This window comes from Ornithodoros turicata, chromosome 9 (assembly GCF_037126465.1).
Source record: "Ornithodoros turicata isolate Travis chromosome 9, ASM3712646v1, whole genome shotgun sequence".
In the NCBI taxonomy this organism is placed as follows: Eukaryota; Metazoa; Arthropoda; class Arachnida; order Ixodida; family Argasidae; genus Ornithodoros; species Ornithodoros turicata.
The window spans coordinates 23857630-23868787 of record NC_088209.1 but is presented as its reverse complement, the minus strand read 5'-3'; the positions used below and the strand labels follow the sequence as shown (position 1 = coordinate 23868787).

The following is an 11158-nucleotide window of genomic DNA, read 5'->3' as shown; positions in this document are numbered from 1 at the left end:
CTCTCACCCCTCCTTAGGGAGTGGCATGCCGCTGGAGGCTCTGCAGCTATGGAAGCAACGCTGCTCTTTAAATTTTTGTTTAATATCTAAGCACTTTTCGGATGAAAAAATTTGCTGAGTAGATCATAGACCGATGCTGAACATAGTGGTATCGGTTTCATAGATGGGTTTTTGGAGCGGCCAGCGCTTTGAGCTACATCTACTGAGCTGTCCATTTCAATTACTTCGATCTATAGCTGTTCCTCGCTCGCTATGAGAGAAACCCATCTGTATCTTTACCTTCCTATCTCCAGGGGAAAAAAATAAAATCTGTAAGAGGAGTATAACTTGAGAACCAAGTTACTGCCAGAAAGTATTTACAATATAAATACTGACTTTTAAAAGTATTTTGCAAGATACCAAGTGTGTTTCTTCCAAAAGTATCCATTTTTGGAAGTATTTTGGTCCATTTCTGCCACACGGCAGAAAAAGCTTCATGCAATTTTAACTGCAGCAAAATGGTTTTGCAAATCGAGCCCGATAGCTTATTGACATGCAAACCAGACTATTTTCTGCATGGGGTGCACTTTTCATATTTCTGGTGTATGAAGAAACTTTGCAAAATCCATTATTTCTCATACTTTCTGTGCTCACATTCACAGACACGAGCAGTCTTTTGCAGCAAGGACCTGGCTGGACAGTCTTGCAAGACAAAAAAAATAAATATTAGGCTAGATTTATGAAAATCTTTGCAGAACTGTATAGATAATGCACACAGCACCTCACCACTGTGGGTGTGTTGTAGCACAAATTATTTTTTTTTACGTTGTGAAAGCATTCCTCAGTTGAGCACCACACGATGGTGTACTTTTACTAAAATAAGTTATCTGGATTATTTCGTTTTAGAACACACAACCTTAGAGACAGTATTCACGCATCTTTTACAATGATCTTAAAATTGGCTGTCACCTTTATAAGTGTACAAATCTCATGCCATCTGCAATGGGAAATTCCAAAGTGAAAGCGGTGCATTATACGACATATGTTTCTTGTCGTATGACAGCTTCTTTATTGATGGCGATCTAGTACAACTCAAAGTTCCTGTTTATTATAATAGAGATACACTCTCATTGCATACAGGCTTTGTATTAGCAAAGCAATGTAAATTGTAAATAGTTTTATATATAGCATGGTAGATCACTTGTGTCAGCGGCAAGCTTTACAGAACGGCCAACTGTTATGATCTGTAGGTACGCATGCCCACACTGACACAGGTCACAAAAAGGTGTACATGGTATATAAGTTCTGAGTATTTTAAGTAGCTGATGCCATTTTAAAAAAATCGGCACACATCAATGCATATATGCACAATTTGCTGGGCAATCTTTTGCAATGGGGTTCTTGTTGCAGCTCAACATAAATTTTTTAATGCTACGGTCAATGTTTGTCACCGTGAGGCACCAATGGAGAACATGGATAGCTGCCCATTTCTTCTTGAATGAGGAAAATTTCTCTATGGACCGATCACGATGACAGAACTCATTATTGTGAGACAATGCATTATTGTCTCACGATGTGAAGTCACAAATTACCATGACTTGATGGGGGCTTGATACGAAAACCTACCCTGCTCCCCCTCGCCCCATGATATATATGGGAGTGAATTCCCCTTTTTGTCAACTGATTATCTTTTGCCCCATTACTTCGGTAATGGAGGCTTGAAGTGTCCTGTGCATGCCGTAAGAGTTTGGCCCGGTTTCACCAACGCTGGTTAACTTTAAACCGAGATCAAGGATTGCTAAAACTTCATGTTAACAGTAAATTCCTTTTTCCGAACGTTAGTTGGTGACGAGATGAATGTTTCAGTGACAATAACTCCCTATATGAAGCAGAGTTTAGTGTAAAATTCAAGTCAAGGGACCATTGATCTCGGTTCAAATGTTAATCGGCGTTGGTGAAACCGGGTCTTTATCTTCTCTTGATTACTTCAGGGGACAGTTTAACATAATATCAAGCATGATGCCAAGACAGTGGGCCCATAAATGCATCTGCAAACTGCCACACCATCCTGACAGTTTACGAGCCACAATGAAAGGATCGCTTTCGCCATGCTAGAGTTGTCATAATCGAGACTGATAGTTTCTTTGTATCGTATGTTGTGTGCAGCTAATGTAAGTCGCAAGGTAGATTTCTTTTCCCCGACGGCATTTCCAACTGACGTTATGAAAAAACTTTCATCCACTTTTTGCAGGTTGCACTTCCAAACCACCAATCATTGATATTTGCGTACGTTTTCTCTGGGGAAGATGTGTGCAACATGCTGCATAGCTCACATATAAAGTGCTTTGATGTGAATTTATATTTCAGACGCCAGGTGTGGTAACTGTTGTACAACAGGGCGTCTCTAGAGACCCTCTTCAGGTGGTCTGCCAAATCTTTTGTTGTCTCGAAGGACAGGGCATCTATGTACGAATTTGGGGGAGCAACCTTCTTGTAATTGGCTCCGCCAAACACAACTGGCACCATACCCCATAGGAGAGCGTTATACAGCTTCTCCGTCACATAGTCTGTGCAGATCGAGTTCTCGAGGGCCAGGTAGAAGAAGTAAATATTGGAAGCGTCGGAATAACACTTCTGGGACATTTTTGGCAAACATGAATGTTGACCGCACTGGCCAATGATATCAACCTTGATGTGCTGACTCAGATCTTCCACAAAACCTTCACGGTTGCTTGGAGTGTTGCAGTTGCTCACAAACCAGACTACGTGCCGTGTCTTGTTGGTCCACCAGTTTCGAGGTTTTGGCGACTCGCTCAGGCTATGCAGCCGCGCAAGTTTTGGCCGTAAGATGACGTCGGAATCTTCACGGTACGTCACGGTCCAGTTGAATTCCCCTTCAATTTGAGCTGGTACACGTGGTGTATGAGGTGGGGCTTCGTGGTTGAGAAGAGCCCATCGTTGTCGTCTGGACGACCTTTCTGGTGGCAAGTCGTCCACCTCAATGTCTCTCTGATGAAAAATTACAAGGTCGCTATCATTTAACAGAGATCGGTTGTGTGTGACGACGCACGGTGGCAGGGGCCCGCAAGTACTGAGGACTGTCGAAGGTATGTAGTGAACATCGCCAAAAAACGATGTCCAAGTCAGTATGTACTTCGTAGATAAATTAGGCGAGTATGAGAGAGGTCTACTGGTGTGCTGGGTAGTACGTAGCTTGGAGGAGAGGTAAACAGCGAACAGCCCGGCGGTAAGCAAGACGATTGCACACGAAAGCTTTGTAGCGAGCTTTCTGCTTCGCATGGTTACAACATCAAGTTGTGAAGACGAGGCGGACACGGGGAAATCGCGTAGTTGACATCACAGCTCAACTGCTTGCCCCTCTGCTGTCATCAGTCATTGCACGTGGCATGGATGATGCCGCCGGTTCACCAAGGGGCTTTATTCATTACATCCAATGTCATTACTGTGATATCATTACTTTAGCATCAGTAACTACTGCTTCCAGTCCTGTCAAAGATGTCCATCAGAAGTAGCTTCTTTTGGGTCAGCACTTCAACGCAGCCAACTGCTTGTTTGATGCCACTCATCGGAAAATCTCCAAAGGGACGTCTAACCATTATCTGCTGGGATTCCACGATTTCCACGTCCCCATCCCTCCTCACCTCCTCATCCCTCATCAGGCTCATCAGTGTCCCTCATCCTCATTTGAAGCCAAACTGGCCAAGCCAGCCAAGCGGCCAAGCCAAGCCAGGACAACCTGTCGTAATCCACAGTAATCCACAAGCACTGCCACCACTGCCACAAGCCATTTGGAATATGTTTGGTGGAATGGATGTGTGCCACTAGATGAGATAGAGAAACCGCTTTAGTATGGTGAACTCATCACCCGCATAACTCCAAGGAGCGTGCGAACATGTTTCCCAATGTCGGCGAAGCGCAGCAGAAGGATGCCGGTCGTCCGGACGATGCACCATGGTGGCTCAGATATTTGGGGAGGATCGTAGGGACTGTCAGTTCACTGTGTAAGCCTAACGTCAGAGGTGTCCCTGACGTGAAAGTTGTTTCTTGTGCTGCTCTAATTTGCATTTGAAATTACACTGGGCACACAATATTGTCTTGTAATACTTCAAATCACCCACTACTTCCAAACAGGCTTCCAAACAGGCAACCGGCTGGTGCGGAATAGGCTCTTGCGAACATATTTGGTGTGGGCTGTAGCGATTTGTGGTCATTGTTTTGCAGATTTTCTCTTCCGTTTACAAGGCCAGTAGTACTGTTCAGCATTAATGCGTACGTCTTTGGTGTGCGCTGACAGAGCAAAGTTCCTGCTGAAAGCAAAACAACTTCATTCGGTGATAGTGATGGTGTGCTAACGACGGAGTGCATGCGTAAAATGCCGTTATGCACATCTCCTAAACCTTTAATCTTTCTACCGAGCTGGAAGTTTCAGCACAAATTGCCTTTCAAACTCCCACTCATCGCTTCAGAGGGTAACATGAAGGAGCTTGTTGTCTTGTCTATGTTATGCAATGCATTACAAGGTTCTGTTGACCACACACAATGTAACAAAAAAAAACCGCCAGTACAGCTTGCTGCAACGTTAAGTTTAACGCGGCGACGGCCTGCAGAGCTGTTGGAGAGCCATTGCTAAAAATGTTGTATTGAAAAGGAAATTTTCCATTATCTCAGCAGGCAGCGTTACCGCGCATTTCAACGACAGACCAGTCGGAGAGCCCCATGCTGCGCTGTTATAGCAATTTTGCTCTTTTTCAGTTGCAATTGGTCTGGGTGCACAACTAGTGGTTGTCTCCATAGTCACATTCTCTTCCACGTGTATCTTCTCGGCTATATTACAAATGTGAGCACCGTTTGCTGAATGCACCTAGTGATGCTAGAAAGAAGTCTTTCCCTTATATGGCTCAGATTATCTGTCATTGTAGGAGTACCATGTCTCAGTGACCTCTCTTCGTAGGCTTGCTGGTACGATGGTTGCACTGATTGAAGCACCCTGTTTCTGCACTTTCCTCGAGTTTGCACAGGCTCCGGGCAATTTTTTCGACCGAAAACCGCACTGGTACAAAGCCCTTCTGTATGGAGTGTATGTATGACTTTTCTTTTGATTGCCTTTTCTCCACACTGTCATATTCAGGACCAGATTTCCTTATTGTACACAAAGGTATATATATTGATGATGATGATTATGATGATAATGAATTTTTTTCTTTTTTAAGTTCACCTTGGCATAAGGCTGAATGATGATGCATTTCAGTCATACAGGGTGCGAAAAATGGAGCATGTAGTTAAGTGCCAAATGTGGGGATCAAGGAAAAGCTATACTACACACTATACTGCACATACTTCACTGGCTTTGCACGGGGCTTTCAGTTGAAGCTCACGTCCTGATGGGAAGGCAGCACGTTCGATGTGACCTTCTGACGCCACCCACTCAAGTGTTGCATACCTGTGCACTGCTGATCTGGGCCCATTAAGGCCGAAACAGCTGTCCAGTGCTGGTGTGGAGTTATAAACCCCCACACTATGCGCAGCCAAAGAGCTTCAGCTTCTTTTGTTCTTGCACACTGCAAACAAGCTTTCTAAGAATGCTCAAAGTCTCAAATATATCAAGGTGAACTAAGTTCTCACTATACTTGCTTGAAGGCACGAAATCGGTGACATATCGCAGATGTCGAGAGGATAAAATAATGTTGCTCCTACCTCGTCTTGTCGGGACATAAAATTTTACTGCAGGTAGCAGATATGGGTAACCATTTACTACCTTGTGGGGAAAGCATATTGTTTACTACCCTGCAGTGTTTACATTCCTAATATATTAAGCAAGAACGCAATATATTTGTCGCACAATCTGCTGGTAACAAAAACAGGAAATAAATACTACCCAGGGCTGGTCCAGGGACAGATTTTGTTACGATGGTTCTTTGCAGGGAGTGTTGACTCGTGCCTTGATGCAGTGAAGAGCACTTACACTTGAACACAAAACTTTTTCCTGCGTTCACCACGTGTTCTTTGTTAAACTCTGATACCAGTTTTTACCAGTGCACAAACATGGAGATCAATGTTAAACGACAGTGGAAAGTCTGGGCAGTTCGTGATCGAGCATACTCAGAAAACACAGGAAGCTCTCAGCGCCTGTGTTATGTGTAGGGCCAGGAAATGTAGGCACTAAAAACGATGGAAATTTGCAGGCATTTAGTCATCAAAAATACCAAAATAGGCAATAAAATGCAAAAATAGGCACCTTAACCTGGTACACTCTTTGGTTTTGTTGGTGTTCCAGAGTGTTCCATCCAGGAAAACTTGCTCGTTTAAAGGCTATGGTACCATACAAGCTTTGACTTCTGGTGCACGAATGCTGAAGTGGCCTAGAATCACGCTATGTAGCATAATACTTTCAGTTCTTTGCCCTCGAAGATCTCGAGAGGCCAAATCTTTCGATCAAATATACATGAACCCCTCCTGGAAACCCAACGTACTGAAGGAAACCACACACAGAAAAAGGAAGAAAAGGTGCGAACATACAGAAATGAAAAGTAAAATGCAGCTGTTGCACTTTCACCTTCAAAGGCTGTTGAAAAAGGTTAGAACTGAATAGAGTCGATAAGAAGGCAGGCAACCCCGAAAATGTCGCATTTAGGCGTTTGTAGGCATTTATAGGCACATGCCTAAAATTTTGGGCCCTAGTTATGTCTGTCCTACCTTTTTTTTCTGCGCTGTGCCTTCGGAGATAAAAGTTAGCATGCCTGTGCAATTTTCCGTACACAGGTGATTATCTTTGTTGTTGGAGGCTGAATAACAAGTGGAGGCAAGGGCGTGTCTGCCTCTGTTTCATGTTTTATGCCAGTATTTATGCATGCATGGAGAGACACATGGTGAATAATTTCTCCAAATAACCAGCACTTTGTTTGAAATATACTGGACATTTAGCACACCATACGTGATCATACTTGACATTATCTCAAGCTCATATAGAGAGCACCCTAACGTGTGTCATACCACCATTGTAGCAACTATAGACACATTCCATTCATTTGAGCGCCTACACCCTCTGCGCATATGACTGGACAGATTAGTCCTACTGCGTAGGGGAAGCAGCAGCAACACAAGGTATTAGGTGTTATGAAAGAAAACAGAAATGTTGTAATTAATGTAAATTGCAGTGGCTTATGAAATCAAATCAATCAAATAAGGATGACCAAAACATTTGAGCCTCACAAATGACCAAGCAAGAAAGTCGGGTAAAAAAAAAAGTCAGTTCTTGATTTCCTGGATAAGCTTTCAATTTCAAATTTCAATCTGTCATGTTCTTTGGAAAGGCTTGTGTTTGTCAGCTTGTATACTCCAGCCCCAGAGCAGTTAATTTCCGTCACGGAGATATTGGAAGTGCCACTTGAGATTGTGTTGAACATTGAGACATACGCTTCCTCTAACGCTGCAATTTGAATAACATCCAGCCTCTCCCTTCTGTGTTCCGCTTATCCGAGATATCACCAGTAAACATGTAAACCGGTGTTTAAAGTTCTTCATACCAGGATATCTTGCGTCAACGAAGTCTTGGTCAGGTTTCCGTTTGGCGGAACCAATAAAGTTGCTGTTCAGTTAATGGCTCAAACCAAACTGCACTGTATGCTTCAAGGAAAGCAGCTTCTATTTCAGCGATGACTTGGCTTCTGGCGCTGCAGCAGCAAAACCAGTTAAATGCAAGAACAGACAGTTATATATAGTTCGATCGTATAATTGAAATGATAGTGACATCTTGTGACTGTCTCGTTGTAGGGCTACAAGTAGGTTTGCCTAGATGTCGTATGCTTTCTGTGTCCTGCTACTTTAGCGTCAGCTACACAGGTGAATCTTTTCTTGCGCAGGACTGGTGTGTTACCTGTCGCACTGTGCGCTGGACTGACAACTTTCTTCGGTGGTGGCTTGATCTTCCTAACCGGCCTTATTTATGGTATTATGGCTATGGGACGCAAGTAAGTGAGCATTTTGGCACATTGTGTTTTGTGGGCCTCACTTGGTTGTTAGCATAGATGCTCGTCTGGCAGTCTAAAATGTCAAGTAGACGAGGGTGTAAGGTGGGTCATTCCAGACAATGGGACCTTTTTCTTTTGGCATATTGCAATGTTCTCATTGCATCCCCATCATGCCCATTTCACATGTAAGCACGAGCTATCGGTTTGGAAACACTTGTCCATTTCGACGTTTGTTCCGTATTAGCGGTTATATTTTTAAGTAACACCACACACATAAAACGGGTATTTATTGAAGGTCACGACGATTTTTTGCCGAAATAAACTGACTTAGGCTCGAATAATGGCGGTAGAAAAAAAAGACACCAACGGTGGCATTTGAACCCACATCCTCCGATTGCCGTAAAGATGTTTGTTGGTTGAGCTACCGAGTTGGTACGTGTAAACGCTGATGTTGCACCTCTCAAAGTTGGTCATAAGTAGGGAGTTACTTCTTCGGGTTAAAACCGATTTCTCCCCGAATTCCAGTCACTATGAAATCCTCAAGTGACGTTTCCACCGCAGACGTTCCCAGAAATACACACATGTGTGTCAGCACTCTCTATGGCTTCGGGGATTAGCGGTAATAGGTCACCCCCCCTTCCCCCCCCAAAAAAGAGCATTAAGAAACGACGTAATAGACAAGAGGAGAAACAAAAACACCCGATAACACCCGAAGGCACAATTATCACAATTATCGGTTTCTCCCCGAATTACAGATTAAAAAAATAGTGCCCGATTTTTTACCCCCCCGAATCCGAGAAAGCCATTTAACCCAAAAAGGTCACTCCCTAGTATTAAGACATTGGTTCAAGTTAGTGCAGAAAGTTGGTTGGCCCGTGTGAACGAGGCCTATGCCCCAGTTTCTTGGCAGAAACTTTGAGCTTGTGTACAAAAATACAGAGACGAGACCGACACAGGTATCCAAAAGTGCTCTACAGCGTTTCATTTGTTGTTTCAATAGGGCCAGCGCCGACGAAATGCGGGCACGTGCTACAAGTACCGCCAACCTAGTTTCATCAGGAGGGGGCGAAGAGGCGGCAGCGGGCGACACAAAGATGCCCTCCAACTGAGCCCCCTTGCTCTGTCACATTCCGAATGGCAAAAGAAGCTGTTTCTCTCTGCATCTGCCTCCTTATTTCACATTCTGTCGGATGTTTTACAAGTCAAACGGTGGCAGCGTAACATTCTGTGCTGGCTTTTTGGCACTTCCTTAAAATTATACTTTTTACATTTCATCCACGCATGGTTTGTTATCGTGGAAGCCCGGTCGGATACCTGAGCGCCCCCCTTTTTGAGTGTTTCCACAACATATTTTTACTACTATACTATTTTATTTTACTGGTACACATTGGAGTCCTAGACGTGTCTTCCTGCACTCTGCCACTTGTAGAACAAATCCAAAAAAAGAGAACTTGATTGTTCAACAGGGGCTCGTTATCCTTACATTTTGCATATGCCTAACTCGTGTGGTTCAGTCAAGTCCCGGGTTGTATAGTGTAGTTTGTACAAGAATGAATGCCTCTAAAAAAATATCACTAGTGTTTGGAAGGTATACCACAGACATCACAGTTGGTGCAGAAAGCAAGCACAAGGGTCATACCAAAGCATGCTGGCTAGCTGTTGTACAACATGCATTATTGTGATGACCGCTGTTAGTGCTCTAGCAAGACTATCATGATACGTACATACAAACGAAGGACGATGACTACTTAAATTTAAGAGCTAACCAGTATTTAATTTTCTCGAAACCAGACATCACATTTTGCTTGTTAGGTGCTTTGTACTATCACACCTCCCAACAGTCGTGTACTGCAGCTATTCCCCTTTGTGTTTGTTATGTAATGCATGTGGTGTGTAAATTGATGAAAAGAGCTGCCTTCCTAATATAGTTTTGTCTTTGCAAGGTCATTTTTGACCAGACCAATTGAATCTGCCTGTCTGTGCACATACGTTCTAGTAATCAATGTAATGTAGTATAGTGTGTGTAATTTGGTGCACAGGCTGGTGTGAAATACACCGCCCCATTGACCTTGAAGGGTGCATACTATCAGCAACCATAAGCCAGCATGGTTAGATTCAGAAGGAAACTACTCAGTTCAGGCCGTGTGTAAGCCTCGTGCGGAGCTGCACGAGCCACACACTGCATTCCGTGTCCTTCGAGAAATTATGTCAGTACAATATTTCCCTCATGTATCTTGTATTTAAGAGTGTCAGTAAGTGTGTTGCAAGGGATGTGTGTGTGAATAAATTGTTTGTGATCGAGCATCACCACATATTTTTGCAATGACTTTGAGCGCCTACCTACCTACATAGCTGCCTTCCTTCATAGCTGGCTGCACTTTGAGAACTAGTGAAAGCCATGCAAGTGCACACATTCGATCCAGCAGAGGTGTAGCCTTTGGCAAAGTTTGCACTGCATTTGTCCATTGCAGCATTGCATTTGCATTGCATTTGTCAATTTTAAAAAGTGCAGCGGGAGTGGAGCACGAAGATGCTGCACCTCCTCCAACGTCCGTGCAGCGACTGTGGAGCAGACGGCGCAGATAGGGTAAACGGTGGAATAATGTGCCCGACAACAACATTTGATCAATTCAGTAAACACTGGCAATCGGTTTTGTTGAGAGGGACGAGTTCCTGCTCAAAGCTTGCAACACAGAGAAGTCTGACGACCGATCTATAATTGTGTTCAACTTATTAAGGAAAAGAAATCTGGTCCATCAGCTACATACATTGTTGGAGACAAGGCGACGCCATAGCGGTGCCACCACGCCACCACTGCAGTGCCACTGCCAGTGCCACTGCAGTGCCACCACGCAGCATAGTGTCATGTGGCAAGTCTTAGCAGCCAATACGGAAGCAGGGTGAGTATGATGGGTTACATTATCCCGCAGAGGAGCGAGCGTGACCTCTCTGTGTCCAGCCACCCTATCTGCGGCACAGTAATAGTAATAAGTATAAGTAATAGTAAGAAGTTTCCTTCTTAAGTTGAACTCGACTATAGGGCTTTGTTTTCTATTCGATTGGGGTCTAGCGTAGTTTTCACCATAGCCACCAACTGCAGGAGGGCTGGGGATGTGACCCCTTTGGCAGATAGAAAAGTCTTGGCCTGTCATTAACACAAGAACGACACCTGTCGCACATTTAGTAAGCAC

General features: G+C 43.9%; 2 protein-coding genes across 2 annotated transcripts; one reads left to right on the top strand and one right to left on the bottom strand.

The window, feature by feature from the left end:
• Positions 1-1020: 1020 nt before the first annotated feature.
• LOC135368418 (alpha-(1,3)-fucosyltransferase C-like) lies at positions 1021-3701 on the bottom strand. Its single transcript, XM_064601657.1, has one exon. It carries the CDS (start codon positions 3277-3279, stop codon positions 2200-2202), a length of 1080 nt encoding a protein of 359 aa, XP_064457727.1. The 5' UTR covers positions 3280-3701; the 3' UTR covers positions 1021-2199.
• Positions 3702-3741: 40 nt separating this feature from the next.
• LOC135368419 (calcium channel flower-like) lies at positions 3742-10279 on the top strand. The gene is made up of 5 exons (XM_064601658.1): positions 3742-4001; positions 4753-4837; positions 4952-5077; positions 7860-7967; positions 8968-10279. Exons 1-5 carry the CDS (start codon positions 3893-3895, stop codon positions 9074-9076), a joined length of 537 nt encoding a protein of 178 aa, XP_064457728.1. The 5' UTR covers positions 3742-3892; the 3' UTR covers positions 9077-10279.
• Positions 10280-11158: the final 879 nt, after the last annotated feature.